This window comes from Neltuma alba, unplaced genomic scaffold (genome assembly GCF_004799145.2).
Source record: "Neltuma alba isolate B1F8T4 unplaced genomic scaffold, ASM479914v2 tig00012727_pilon, whole genome shotgun sequence".
NCBI classification, from domain to species: Eukaryota; Viridiplantae; Streptophyta; class Magnoliopsida; order Fabales; family Fabaceae; genus Neltuma; species Neltuma alba.
Window position 1 is genome coordinate 423,175 of NW_021637149.1, and position 14,978 is coordinate 438,152.

At 34.5% G+C, this 14,978-nt stretch overlaps 3 protein-coding genes across 5 annotated transcripts; all 3 read right to left on the minus strand.

Moving 5' to 3' along the window:
- Positions 1-1,872, minus strand: LOC114730321 (crocetin glucosyltransferase, chloroplastic-like). The gene is given in 2 exon segments (XM_028917370.1): positions 1-1,505; positions 1,508-1,872. Coding segments are annotated over 2 exon segments (1,713 nt in total). The 5' UTR covers positions 1,842-1,872; the 3' UTR covers positions 1-126.
- Positions 1,873-9,293: 7,421 nt separating this feature from the next.
- On the minus strand, positions 9,294-14,978 carry LOC114730322 (heavy metal-associated isoprenylated plant protein 12-like). Of its 2 annotated transcripts, XM_028917372.1 has the most exons (4): positions 14,968-14,978; positions 13,819-13,823; positions 9,880-9,956; positions 9,294-9,751 (listed from the first exon to the last, which is right to left on the minus strand). In XM_028917372.1, exons 3-4 carry the CDS (start codon positions 9,917-9,919, stop codon positions 9,423-9,425), a joined length of 369 nt encoding a protein of 122 aa, XP_028773205.1. In that variant the 5' UTR covers positions 9,920-9,956; positions 13,819-13,823; positions 14,968-14,978; the 3' UTR covers positions 9,294-9,422. The 2 variants fall into 2 exon arrangements, with proteins under 2 accessions (XP_028773205.1, XP_028773204.1); XM_028917371.1 differs by lacking the exons at positions 13,819-13,823; positions 14,968-14,978 and adding an exon at positions 10,121-10,235 and having other exon boundaries at positions 9,880-9,955.
- On the minus strand, positions 10,609-12,310 carry LOC114730324 (heavy metal-associated isoprenylated plant protein 39-like). Of its 2 annotated transcripts, XM_028917375.1 has the most exons (4): positions 12,201-12,310; positions 11,982-12,057; positions 11,630-11,833; positions 10,609-10,727 (listed from the first exon to the last, which is right to left on the minus strand). In XM_028917375.1, exons 1-4 carry the CDS (start codon positions 12,219-12,221, stop codon positions 10,678-10,680), a joined length of 351 nt encoding a protein of 116 aa, XP_028773208.1. In that variant the 5' UTR covers positions 12,222-12,310; the 3' UTR covers positions 10,609-10,677. The 2 variants fall into 2 exon arrangements, with proteins under 2 accessions (XP_028773208.1, XP_028773207.1); XM_028917374.1 differs by lacking the exon at positions 10,609-10,727 and having other exon boundaries at positions 11,404-11,833.

The window sequence follows — 14,978 nt, forward strand, 5'->3', positions numbered from 1 at the left end:
TTACAAAAGAAGCAATTCATTTGTCAAGCGTCGGAAATTGAAGAACTTGATGACGAAAGTGGATCACACAATTTAATTTGAATAATCGTCCCTAACACAGTACGGCACTCAAAATCAGCACATAACTCAGCAACCTGCAAATTCATTCAGAAAAGCCCTTAGATTCTGATGGGAAGACCCTCCTTCCTTCACGGCCTCTTTTGCTAAATCCTTCCATTTCTCTGCCTCGTTTCTCATTTCCACTGCTTTCGCTCCCTCCCCCAACACCACATCCAAACACCTCCTAATTTCCTCACTCTCTGCTACTCCCTCCTCGTTCACCTTCACCCTCGTACCTGTCTTCCACACATCTTCTATCAGCTTCGCATTCGTCATTTGGTCCGTCCACAGAGGAAATGCCACCATCGGAACCCCCGAAACTAAGCTTTCCATGCTCGAATTCCAACCACAGTGTGTGACGAAACATCCCACGGCCCTATGTGACAGAACCTCCACTTGATTACACCATTTTACTATCCTACCCTTCTCTTCTAATCCCTTTCTCCATCCCCACTCTTCTTCTTCTTCTTCTTCACTCGTCTTCTGCTTCTCTCCTCCTCCTCCTCCTCTCACCTTTGGCTTCTCTTCTCCTCCCTCATTCATTTTCTGCTTCTCTTTTCCTCCTTCTCCATTCATCAGCGGCTTCTCTTCTTCTTCTTTTCGAGTTTCTTTTTCTCTACAGTTCGCCTTCTGTTCTTTTTTGTGAGTTTCTCTGCAGTTCACGCCATCCTCTTCTCTCTCTTCTTTTCCTATACAGTTCTCTTCTGATCTAACTTCAAAATCTCTAATGACCCACAAGAAGGGCCTTCCAGAATCTAACAGAGCACACGCGATTTCCCTCATCTGTCTCTCAGGCAACGACGAAAGGCTTCCAAACGACACATAAACCACTGAACGCTCTGGCTGCGAGTCCAGCCACTCAGCATAACCACTTGAACGACAAAAGATGTCGAGCCCAAACGACGTGTCGCTCGGGTCCTTCCCGCCTAAGAAAGCGGAAGGAATCAACGGCCCAACAGGGATCATGTTCATCTTACTGACGGCTCTGATTGCCTCTGATTCCAATGCTTCGAAGCTATTCACGAGGACCCTTGGCTTCACTTCCAGGTCGAGTTCACGGAAGTGCTCGTCCATCAACGGTATGGCAAAAGAGTAAATATTTGAAGGTAGTAAGAACGAGGGAAGGTCCTTCGTCTTCATCAACGGCAATCCCGGCAATTTAATTTCACCTTCAGGATCTTTACTTTCGCCGTCAATGTAATCTGTGTAACCCGTCAGGTAGTAATAGTATATGTCCAGCACGGTTGCCGGTTGAACCCACAGGAATGCCGACGGAACGTGAAGAGAACGCGCCACCTCCGCCGCCCAAGAAAGGTATAGGCTGTATATTACCGCAGCGAAAGGGTGGCCTTCGTTCGATTTGGAGGCCACGAGATTGGTGAGAGCTTGTTTTCCGAGACGCTGAACTCAGAGAGGTAGAGATCTACTTTAGCGTTGCTGGTTGAGTCGGTGAAACCGTCGTCGTAGCCGTCGGAGTAGCTGGCTATTGTGAGGCCGTCGATGATGGGCTTCTGGATGATACGGCGGTACATGGAGACGGTGATGAGCAGAGTCACTCGCGCTCCCATGCCAATAAGTCGCTTGGAGAACTGAAGAGTAGGGTTCAGGTGGCTTTGCACAGGAAATCCAAGGACCAGGAAATGCTGTTGCGTTTGCGCCATGGTGTCCGGCAGCGGCGGTGGCGGAGAGCGCGAAACTGATAGTAATTTGGGCGTGGAAATATGTGAGGCCACACACAGCATGTAGAATTGTGGCAGCGAAGTGACACATAGACGTGCGGGGAACAGAGAATTATTATCAAGTCTTTTTGGAGAAATAATAATCTGAAAAAAAAGAAATAATTATTAAAAAAATTTAATAATAACCAGAGCTGTTATAATAACAAGTTTTAAAGTATAAAATGGTAACCTTTTTGGCCAAAAAAAGAGAGTATAAAATGGTAACCTCTAACACTTATTTTACAATTTTTTTAAGATCTTATTATGGTTCTCCTTAAGAAGAATATATTATAATTGTAAATGATAAATAAATAAATCTCAGAAGCAAAAGGGGATTTCAATTTCAGGGTGGAGAAATTTCTCGGATAGGAATGCAATGATGGTATTTTTTATTTTTTATTTTTTATTTTTATAATCATGTGAACGCCACGTTTGATTCGAGTTTGTGAACATCATAATTCTTCGTTGCCCTCGGGCAACTCGTGGGGGATTGATATTTATTGGGAAAAGGATTTACCTTTTGCCTGACAAATACACGGAAAAAAAAAATCAAATTTATGTTTAGAACCGCAGTAAAATTCTTTAAAACAACTTTTCAATCTTAATTTATAAAAGACAAAATGTGTGACAAAATTTTCATTTTAAATTACATAAATAAATACTTTTGAGATGTCGAATTATGTAATCCCACGTATAAAAGATAAAAATACAGTATATGGTAATCACTGCATGTTATATTAGTACTTTTATTAATAAAGGGTAAAGCATTTTAAAATGATTAAATTTTTTATTAAAAGTTCAAAATACTTGTTTGATGATTGATTCTTAATGTAAGATCTAATTAACTTAATATAGTAAATTAATGATATTAGTTGAATTAGTTAATATGATTTTTTTATATAAAATACTCTAGCATCTTCATGAATTTCTTCCTCCTTATCTCACATGATTATTATTGGGAAACATTAATATGGTTTATTTGAAAAAAATTATAAATATATAAAATAGGTCTCATATATAGAACTAAGATCTACTCTCTAATTAGATTCTAGTGCCTCCGATTTTTAATACAAGACCTTATTTGACTTTTATTTTGATCCTAAATATAAGATTCTAATTCACTTCGTCTATCATATTTATACATTTTTTTCCAAGATAATCCATCTAATAATAATAGTTCTAACCAATATACTTGATTAACAAAGATATTTTAGAAAAGACAACACCTATTTATTACAAATAACTAATATAATTTATTTTCTTAATCTACTCAAATTAGTTAACTAACTCTTATATTTACTTATTTAGATTCAGAAATATTATATATTAAGGGGGGAAGTAATAACTATTTTAAGTAATTAACTTCTTTTGCAAATTAGTGTACTGCTGCGTCAACAAACTCTCCTTGAGATGGCTTGAGACAGAGGCATGAACCGTTGCGCGTACCTGCTATGTACGACAGATAAGCTTGGAAATCATCTTCATAACGCACCTCACAAATTCCATCTTTTTTTCATTTATACTCATATGCCATATGACCCTATATATTTTGCCCCACCTAGCTTTAAGAAAAGTTGCTTCCCATTATAGAACAACTAATCTATGGTTGATATATTAAAAAAATGCCCCACTAATTTTAAACATGAAATCTATTTTTTTAGTGTAAATTATAAATTTTTATTTTTATAGTATAAATTATATTTTTAAATGTAAAATTCACTTTGTAGTGTCAATTACACTACAAAATAAGTTTTATATTTAGAACTAGATGAGTAGTATTTTTACTACATACAAATCTAGATATAAGATCTAGTTTGTGGTGTAATTAGAGTTTTATTTTACATCTAAATTATACCAATGAGTTAAAGATTCAACATGACTCAAGTATTTTAGCTGGGGAATTCATGTCATTTGAAAATTTTGACTCTTTATTATTGGTTTATGCCAGCCTCTAAAAACCTACCGAAAGCAAATTTCATTGCAGAAGCTCACATGAAACAAAGTTGGCGTCTCAAATTTTGCGGGAGGAATATCTTTGTTTTCTGGATTAATCCCTCCGATAAGAAGAATAGTCTTTGAGCCTTTTTTGATATACTTATACTCTATTCATTCTCTTCGTTGCCTTTTTTTTTCACTGCATAATGCTTTCAGGATTTTTACTTATTCTTAATGGATCACTACCTGAGATTCCTCAGTCTGAGCGACCAATTTAGTTAGCTTCTGCTTGATTTCTGCATCGTGAAGCTGTTGAGCTCAGCTAGCTTTCTCCATGAACCCAGGTAAATATAGCCCTGTTAGTTTTAACGTGATGGCTGAAATTTCTCGCGGAAACAATGAATTGTGCACTCAGCTTTATTTTCCGAGGTAAATTCTAATTTCTCATTTGCATACACAGAGTTGTGTTATGCTCCTTCTAGTCTCATCTTCATAAATGTTCCTATTGTTTCAAAGCTGCGTTGGCACCATTTTACCATCAATTCCAGAAGTGAGACTGACCCTGCTCGACTTTCCGGTTTGTATCAGAAATTGGCATGTAATGATCTAAATTCAAAAATATCTCAACACAATGGAACCAGCAGCATATATTTAATATTCAATCCACTTATAACTATCGGTATACAAGAAATAGTACTATAAACAAACTGATAGAAACAGAAAAAAGATACAAAAGGGAAGGAAAGAGACGAGAGCCACAGAGAGAGGAGATCATCCAAAATCACCCACATGCCTCCGATATCCAATTTTGCCCCTATTGTACTGCCTTCAGGGGTCCGAATATTCTTGTTTTCCCTCTCCTCCTCCGGCTGTACCTGCATATGTGATTTGGGCTCCCTTTTTGGGTCATTTTCTGAGCCCACTTCTTTTGGAATCATGACATGGCATCTTCATCATCATCTCCATTGAACCAATTTGGGGTCTTGATTGCAGGACCACGTACCTTCTTCAACTTTTAGGTTCCGCATTAAAATTACTAATGAAATACTACTTCCGGTTCTAATTATAAAAATTAATTGATTAATTTGAAAAAATTAAGGATATAAGTTAATTATTTGTAACGAACAGATATTTTCTTTTTTAAAATATCTTTACTAATCAAGTGCATTGGTTAGAATTATCATTATTAGAAGGACTTTTTTAGAGAAAAAAAAACCTAAATATGAGAAACAAAATGGATTGGAATCTTATATTTAAAACCAAAATAAAAATCAAACGAGGTCTTATATTAAGAACCAGAAATAGTACTATATAATATAGAATATTACGGGAAAAAAGTGATTATTTCTCAATCTCCATTATCCGGCCACTTCACAAGGAAGGCACCTGGAGTTCTTCTAATTAGTGCTTTAAAGAAAGCTCTTGAATCGTGATCTTACCCAGCTAGGTATCCTCCGACCTGTTTCAGCCACCTCTGGTTTGCTGTGGAACAAGAAACAGGACAAAGATTTGGAGCAGATTAAGAATATACACAAGTCAAGGTCATTGTCTTCTCCGAACTAAAGGAATTACTGCGATTCTGAGATAGAGCAAGTGAACCAAACACCCCCCCCCAAAAAAAAAAAGTCCTTTGTTCGGGAAACTAGAGTACATCGTGAAGCAAGGCCTGGAATTAGAAGCAAGATTATCTCATCACTCTGTTTTTCTTTGCGCTGGCCATTTCTTAAACTTATGTTGTTCTGGCTCATACATGTGCTCTTTTTCTCTCCTGAATGACTCCACTCATCTTATGGAAAAAAACGTGGTGGAACAAATATTTGATGGGAAATTGACACTTAAAGACCCATAAGGTACATTATTAACAGTTAAGAACCTAACAAATTAAAACTTCTGTTGAGAACCATGAATTATTGAGTAACGATACGTGGGACGGAAAACGTCGACGAGGCATGAAGTAGCCTCAACAAGATTGTGTGTGTAATTCAAAATGCGCAATCTTATATTTCACGTCCGATCGAAACAGACAACCTTAATTAAATGTGTGTTTGGATGAAACCAAACCATGGTTTAGAGAATAGCTTCTGGAGAATAGATTCTGAAAAAAATAGATTTTGGGAAGAATAGATTTTGTGAAAAAATGATTTTGAGAAGTGTGAGTGTTTGGATAGTTGTTATTAGAAGTACTTTTTATATATACAAATTGACATAAATTAATATGATAATTATAGAAAAAATATTTTATGATATATTTTAATTTGAAGGAATAAAATTGTTAATAATATATTTTTTATTTAACATATATTAATAATATATAAGATAATATAATTAATAAATAATTAATATGTATATATATTTATAAGATATAAGATTAAATATATTTATAAAAAATATGTTTATAAAAAAAACAACAAGATACATATCCTATAGGCTCTCACACTCCCCTTTTCCTCCAAAAGTAAAAAATTTCTGCTTTTCTCAAAACCATGGTTTTGATTTTTTTAAAGGTGTTTGGCTAACATTTTTCCCAAACCATAGTTTGGGTCCCAAAACCATGGTTTGGGGTGCTTGCCAAACACACCCTAGGTTGAGTAGTCAAAAAACAACACATTCCTGGTTTGTGCGGTCACTGTTGCGGTGTTGCTCACGTCTCCTTTAGTCCTTCTTTTTGACCGGAAGTCTCCTTTAGTCCTTTACACCCACACACACACACTGTCAATATATTCAAGTTGTAAAAATAAGGAAGGGAATATACTAGGGAGAATCACAAATAAAGACTCTCGAATTAGTAAAATCACTCTATGGTCACCTAAATATGCCAAATTACCATGAGGGACCCGGTCTCAAATTGTAATTATGAAATCATGGCCAAATTACCAAAATACCCCTCTTTATTTTTTTTTTTTAAAAAGAAAGCCACTGCCTCACCGGAATCCGGCCACCGGCGCCGGAGCTCCGGCGGCCGCTTCCGGCCACTGTTGACGGCCGGACGCCGAGGTCCGGCCGCCGGAGCTCCGGCGCCGGCGGGCTTCCTTTGTTTTTTTTTTTTTGCAACTTTTTTTTTTAAATAGTGGGGGAAGTGAGGTTGGGGGGATTTGATCCCCCAACCTAATGCTTCCCAAAATAAGAAATGACCATTGAGCCAACAAATTTTTGTTAACATTATGATGGAAAAAAAAAATAAGTTAACTCATTTACTCTTGTTCCAGGTGATGACAACAATACATTTAAAAATAACAAGTTCTGATTATAAAATAACAAGTTTGGGATTAAATTTTAGCAACACGTTTTTTTTATAACAAAACACTTTGTTTCAAGTGATAACAACAATACATTTAAAAATAACAAGTTCTGATTATAAAATAACAAATTTGGGATTAAAATTTAACAACACGTTTTTTTTATAACAACACACTTTGTTTCAAGTGATAACAACAATACATTTAAAAATAACAAGTTCTGATTATAAGATAATAAGTCTGAGATTAAAATTTAACAACATGTTTTTTTATAATATAAAATTTATACTATGATTAATAGATTAAAAATGCCTTATTATAAATACTTTTAATTTATAAGAAGTAGTTTGATTTATAATGAGTTGTATAGATATACAGATTAAAAAGTATTTTTAGAGAAATAAATATATTTAAAATATTTTTTATAAGTTATAAATAATTTATTTTTTAAAAGTATAAAATAATTAATTGTTATAAAAAAACGTGTTGTTAAATTTTAATCCCAGACTTATTATCTTATAATCAGAACTTGTTATTTTTAAATGTATTGTTGTTATCACTTGAAACAAAGTGTTTTGTTATAAAAAAAACTTGTTGTTAAATTTTAATCCCAAACTTGTTATTTTATAATCAGAATTTGTTATTTTTAAATGTATTGTTGTTATCACTTGAAACAAAGTGTTTTGTTATAAAAAAAACGTGTTGTTAAATTTTAATCCCAAACTTGTTATTTTATAATCAGAACTTGTTATTTTTAAATGTATTGTGGTTATCACTTGAAACAAAGTGTTTTGTTATAAAAAAAACGTTGTTAAAATTTAATCCCAAACTTGTTATTTTATAATCAGAACTTGTTATTTTTAAATGTATTGTTGTCATCACCTGGAACAAGAGTAAATGAGTTAACTTATATATTTTTTTGCATCATAATGTTAACAAAAATTTGTTGGCTCAATGGTCATTCCTTATTTTGGAAAGCATTAGGTTGGGGGATCAAATCCCCCCAACCTCACTTCCCTCACTATTTAAAAAAAACAGTTACAAAAAAAAAAACAAAGGAAGGCCGCCGGTGCCGGAGCTCCGGCGCCGGTGGCCGGATTCCGATGAGGCAGTGGCTTTCTTTTTTTAAAAAAAAATAAATAGGGGTATTTTGGTAATTTAGCCATGATTTCATAATTATAATTTGAGACCGGGTCCCTCATGGTAATTTGGCATATTCAGGTGACCATAGAGTGATTTTGCTAATTCAAGGGTCTTTATTTGTGATTTCCCCAATATACTATTAGTAAATTTTAGTATTTATACAGAGGGTATATGATATGTTGATAGTGTGATTTCGCCTACAACTAGTCGCCAACAATTTTTTCACTTAAAAAGGAAAAAAAAAAGAACCCAACAATTTTGCAGCAATATCTAAAGTCTATCATGAGTCTCATATTGGAAGGTTTACTTTGAAGGAGTGGCTTAATAAAATGTTGGGCTCTCCAATTTTAACGGCTGATATTTTAGGTATGTCCACCAATGGGTATTTTGGAACCCATTCATTGAACCGACTGAACGCTGGGAAAACTACACGGTGCACTGTAAGTAACATCTGCTAGCTGCAACTTGCTTCATATTTATGATATAATCGATTTCTGAATATTATTATAAGCTAAGGCTTTGGAAGACACAAGATCTCATTATCTGTTAATTATATGTTGAATATTATTAATATAATCTGTGAATTGATCCGATGATTTGAATATTATATTAAGCAGATCCCAACTGATCAGACTCACGTCGCTCTCTTGCAGATAAGGAGGTCAATTTGAGCACAAACTTCAAATGTTAAAGACCCTTTTGTCATTTTCTATGGATATCTATAAATTTATCAATGAGATTATTGACCCCTGTTCATCAATAATTTCGCACCAAACCCCATCATGTGCTTCTTAATTGATTAATTATATATCAGCCAAAGTTGCCAGTGTTGACCATCAAAATCATGCAACATGGCCACTAATTTAACAATAATGCATCTTTTCTTGAGCCCTCTTCTCTTCCATTGCATGCGTCTATGTCATTCATAAAGCCTTCTCGGATCCTTTCCCATAAAATATAAAACTTTCGGATTTGACAGAAAGTTTTCTGGAACCACATGGGAATCAGTATTCTTCTTCTGAAAATTTAATGGGGATTATTAATTAAACCATGGGCTGTCAGTGGTAGGAGTCCAGATGCTCAAATATAATAGCAATAAAAGAAAGACTTCGTAAGAAGACTTGGACTACGAGAAAGTATGAACAGACAACCATCAAGATCGGCAAAATCAAATATGGTCACTTCATTACGAACATCCTGAACAGAAATTAAGCAAAAGAAAAAGTCATGAACTGAACAGAAACACACAACTCAAACAAAGTGATCTGGTGATATGAGTCTGATCTAACATTCAGCAAATGACACAGCTATTTGGGTCTTCTTCAACCATGCTTCTACAGTAATATGGATATGGATGTCTCATCTGGTGGTGATAATACTCTGACAAACTCCTGAGCTCAGCCAACCTTTTTGCCTCCAACTCAAGTTTTTTCTTTTCTTCTGCTTCCTTCTTTGCCTTATCATCGTCTTTCTTCTTCTTCTCTGGCTCCTTCGCTGGTCCTACAGATATTATTTCTGTATTACACACCTTCTTCAGCTTGTCTACTACGCATACTGGGTCCACGTCTCCAGTTACTGTCAATTTCTTGTCTTTCGTGTCCACTGACACTGATTCAACTCCTGCAAAAGTTAAATTCATCACTACAAACCCTTCAATATATATGTATATATATCATGATATATTATGATTTCTCAAGTTTATGATCCATAGAGTCCTCTTCTTGATGTGGTGTTTTACGATTCAGTACCTGGAAGTTTAGAAACTGCCTTCATGGCTTTGGACTTCATTTTTTCACAGTGAAAGTCCACCCACAGCACTACTTTCTGTCTCACACAGCAAAACACAGATGTACGTTAGAACAAAAGAGATGATTTTACTGATAGTAATAAAATAGAATTCACCGAGTGATGCGTGAAAGGGGTCGAGAAGAAGAAGAAGTCTCAAGATATTTTTTGAAGACATGAAGGAGAAAAAGATGAAACTCTCACCATCATTTTGCGTCAGATTCCGGATGGAAACAGAAAGGAAGGACGGAAGCAGCTTCTAGATAGTGGTTTGATTGAAAATGTGAGGTTAAAGCTAAGACCGGAGGTATTTATAGAGTAAAACTGTATTTGGGGGGAAAAAAAGGAATTGCAATTTCATATAAAGGAGCCAGAGATGCAAGAATCTCTTTTTTTTTTTTTTATGATCAGTTTGGTATATACAGATTGTTTTTAAATGGAGTGGAAAATAAAATAACAATATGAATGAAGATGAAATCTATTAATTGAATTTGATTAGAACATGGGAAGTAATGAAAATATTATTTCATTTTGTGTGGTATGGTAAAAATAATGCAAAATCAGAACCTAAACCGAGTGCTTAAATGCATAAATCATAACCTCAGTTGCAGATAATGGTTACTTTCCCAAACCGAGGTGATTCTGAGGTTATTTCGTCCCTCAGAAGGCACACAGAAAATACTAGTGGTAATGGGTCATTTTCCCTTTGAATAACACGATCATCTTTTTCAAACTACTTTTTTTAATATCCACAACGTGAATTAACCATCAGTCACTATTTTTCTTTGCCCAGCCGCATAGCCACCTCCAGCTGTAATTTACAAATTATAATTAAATAATCTGAATATGATAGATTGAGACTGCCTTGTTTGGCAACCGGGGCTACTCAAACAGACAAAAAAAGTTTCGAAAGGAAAGTGATCATTTTTCATTCAAAAAATAACCATATTTATGAAGTGCCGTGTGTGTGTGTGAATTATCATCTTAGCATAACAGGGGAAAAAACAGAGAGACAATAACTCAAGTATTCCAGAATAATTGGGGAAAATTAATTTTAAAGATCAGCATCTTGTTAGTTTAGGAAGTAAGGAGGACGTAAGGACCAAGGATGAAATATATTGAGTAAAGATTACTTTTCCCAGTAAAATACTATCTTTATTGTTAACATAAGAACTAATTTGTTATTCAATTTGATTTTAAGTACAAAATCCCAATTCATTTTGTCTCTCATATTTTTTATTTTTTTAAGGTGATATTTGTAATAGTTGTATGTGTTAAAAATTTCATAAAATAATAATTCTAGCTAATTAATACACATGATTCATAATGATGAGGCTCTTTTGTAACCAGTTGCATTAGTTTTGTTGTTTCTAGTCGCTAGGTTTGTAGTTAGCTTCCTTTACCCTGTTTTGTAACCGGCTCTTCCGCACTTTTATGTGCATGTCCATACTCTAGATTAATCAATTATCTTTCTACTCAAAAAAACAAAAATAATAACCTTCTAGCTTTTATATTAAACACTTGAAATAATATTACAATACTATTATGTTAACAAGCATCTATACCCATTATTTTCCACTCTGAAAATCAAAGTTCAAAAGGTGCTTAATTACAAAATGACACAGGGATTAGGATATTCCTCAACACAAGTCACATAGCAATACGGGTAGGGTCTTATTGGATAATAATAACAATCACAGTACGGCACAACACCTTTTGGTTCTTCTTTTTTCGGATCTTCCTTCTTGGGTTCTGGTTTCTTAGGTTCTTCCTTTTTCTTCTCTTCTTTGGCTGGTCCCACTGAAACTATGTGTGTGTGAGAAAACCTCCTCAACTTGCACACTGCACACACAGGATCTATGTCTCCGATCACCGTCAATGTGTTTGCCTTCATGTCCGCCGACACTGACTCAACTCCTGCAATATTAATGCCATTATTAGTCCAGCGCAATTAACGTTTGAAACCTCAAATTGAACTAAACCCAGCATGCTCAAGAAAAGTTTTTAATAATATACAGGACATGGCTGGGAAAGCAGATGAAGAAGCTGAAGAATTTGAATATACCTGGAATGCCAGAGACTGCCTTCATGGCTTTCTGCTTGATTCTGTCATCGTGTGATTCCACCTTCAACACTATTTTCTGTCACATAATGAATCAAGCAAAAATAATTGATCAGACATGAAAGGTAAACAAAGCAAGACTCTCTGAAAATTGAACGAAGAGGTTAAATGAAGTTAGATGCATGCATGTATATATAGATCATGAAAGAGTCAAGTTCTGACCTTCGCATTTTCTGTTGGCATCTGGGAGGGCTAAGAAAGCGTTGCTGATGAGACCTTAAAGAGAAAGAGAAGGAGATGATTGAAGCTGGGATGAAGCAATCGAAGCTTGAGGGGAGATTTTATATACAAGACGCACCCACAGGGATGGGGCGTCGCACGCTAGAGAGAGTCAAGCCAAGTAATAATTAACCCCCCAACGCGCGGATTCTGTTTTTTTTTTTTTTTTACTTTTTTTTATTTGATGAAGGCCTGTTTTTTACCTTTAAAAATTAAAATCATGAATGGAAAAATTGAGCCTTTAATTTTGATATTGTACAAATTACATATTTTCTAGATTCTTTCATCTAAATATTATTACTCTTATAATTATTAGACAGTTGTTTTTCTCTCAAATTTGATCATCGTGTCTCTTCTTTGTTTGGCCTGAATTTGTTAGAAGAACTCAATAAACGCTTCATGATTTTTTTGGGTCAAAAACTAGAAAAATTTCTAGGCATGGTACTCCCCCAATCCGTAACATATGACCTAATTGTTGAATTGATTTTGATCCTAAATATAAGACCTATTTATCATATTTATTATTTTTTTTTCTAAATTACCTTTATGGATATTCCCTGAACCATAATTTAAAAAAAAAGTGAGAGGGATATTAAGGAAGATGATTATGGTATTTTAAAAAAAACATTTATATTCCTTATAATTAACTAAATTATCTAACTTTCTTAATCTAATTAAATTAGTTAAATAAGTTTTATGTAAAGGATTGAAAGAGCATTATGCAAGAGGAGTTAAAAAAAAAACCAAAAAGGGAAAAAAAATCTGCTTTTTAGCGGCATATCGCGCCATATACTGATCAGCTAGAAAATCAACTTATTTTCAACATAGTGTCATTTATTTTCAACACAAGACACGGACGGCCGGAGAAAATTGTGAAGGAAGATTGGGATTTGGATGGATCGAGGTAGAACCATGGGGCGTTGGGGTGACCTTTTGGCTTTTAGGGCTTCCAAAAAAACTCACTTGCTTGGGATCTAATCAAACACTGATCTTTGTGGCTCCATTATCACAGCCATCCGAAATTACAAAACATATCCGCTTGAGACATTTCTAGAGACACGTGTCGCACGTTTATTAATCAATTTTACAGGATATATTATTGATTTTACAGGATATATTCAATTTTATGAACTCCCCTCCCCCACCCTGGCCTCTTTTTTCTTTTTTGGGAGGAGGGGGTCCGGGTGGGGCGGGAGAAAGTGAAGTTTCGAAGAAGGATCAGGAGGCAAGCATGATTCATGAACCCTAAAATTGGTGGCCACGTCTGACTTTGATGACGCGGTTGTGCTGATGTTAGTACTGATTGCAAGTGGGAAGCCACCTCTACTTTCTGTCCATTTCCATTTATTTCTCATTTCAATTATCATGATATTAGTTCAGATTTCATATTTAAAAAATTACTTTATTAAATATTTTAAATTATCATAATTCAAATTTAATAGTTTAATTTTACTTATTTATCTGTTAATAAATTAATATTTTTGTAATAATTTTATGAAATACAAGTACGAATTTCAATTTGAGATGTAGATGGAATACCCCCCACTGGTGACAATTACCTAATCACTTATTTGCCCCAAAAAAAAAAAGTTTAATAATTCACGTCAATGAGTAGAAAGGCATGCTGTTTGTCAACAGGGCTCATCGTGAAATGTTGAAATCAATGCCAATGAAGCCCCACATAATTTATAATTTTATATAGATATATATATATCATCATAAAGTCATTAGGGGAAATTATATGGAAACTTAAATATGTGAAAAGAAAAAAAGGAAATAAAGTGAAGGACGAAAGGCTTGTCGGAAGAAGCCAAGATGTCGGTTCCTGGTTGGATCCCCATGCAATCGTCAAAGGTGGAGCTCGGTGTTCCTGTCCACCTGGGACCAACCATTACTCTTTTTTTTTTTTTCAAAAAAAAGTTTCGAAAGGAGAGTGATCATTTTTCATTCAAAAAATAAAAATAATTATGAAGTGCCGTGTCTGTGTGCGCGCGTGTATTATCATCTTAACGTAACAGGAAAAAACACAGGGACAAGAACTCAAGTATTCAAGAATAATTGGGGAAAATCAATTTTAAATATCAGTACCTTGTTAGTTTAGGAAGTAAGGAGGAAGTAAGGACTAAGGATGAAATATATTGAGTAAAGATTACTTTTCCCAGTAAAATACTACCTTTCATAGTTAACATAAGAGCTGATTCGATATTCAATTTGATCTTAAGTATAAAATCCCAATCCACTTTGTTTTCCTTTTTTTTTTTTCAGATATTCTTTGTAATAATTACACTTGTTAAAATTTTTAATACTCATGATTTATAATAGTCTAGTTCTTTTGTAACCAGTTGCATTAGCTTTGTCGTTTCTAGTCACTAGGTTTGTAGTTAGCTTCCTTTACTCTGTTATGTAATCGGCCTCTTCTGCATTTCTATGTGCCTGCACATACTCTTGATTAATCGATCACCTTTCTACTCAAAATAATAATAATAATAATAATAATAATCTAGATCTCATATCAAAGACTTGTAGTATTACAACAGTACTCTGTTAACAAGCATCTAAACCCATTATTTTGCGTGGGAACGCTGAAAACCAAAATTCAAAAGGTGCTTAATTACAAAATGACACAGGGATTAGGATGTTCCTCAACACAAGTCACATAGCAATATTGGTGGGGTCTTATTGGATAATAATAATAATCATAGCACGGCACAACCACTATTT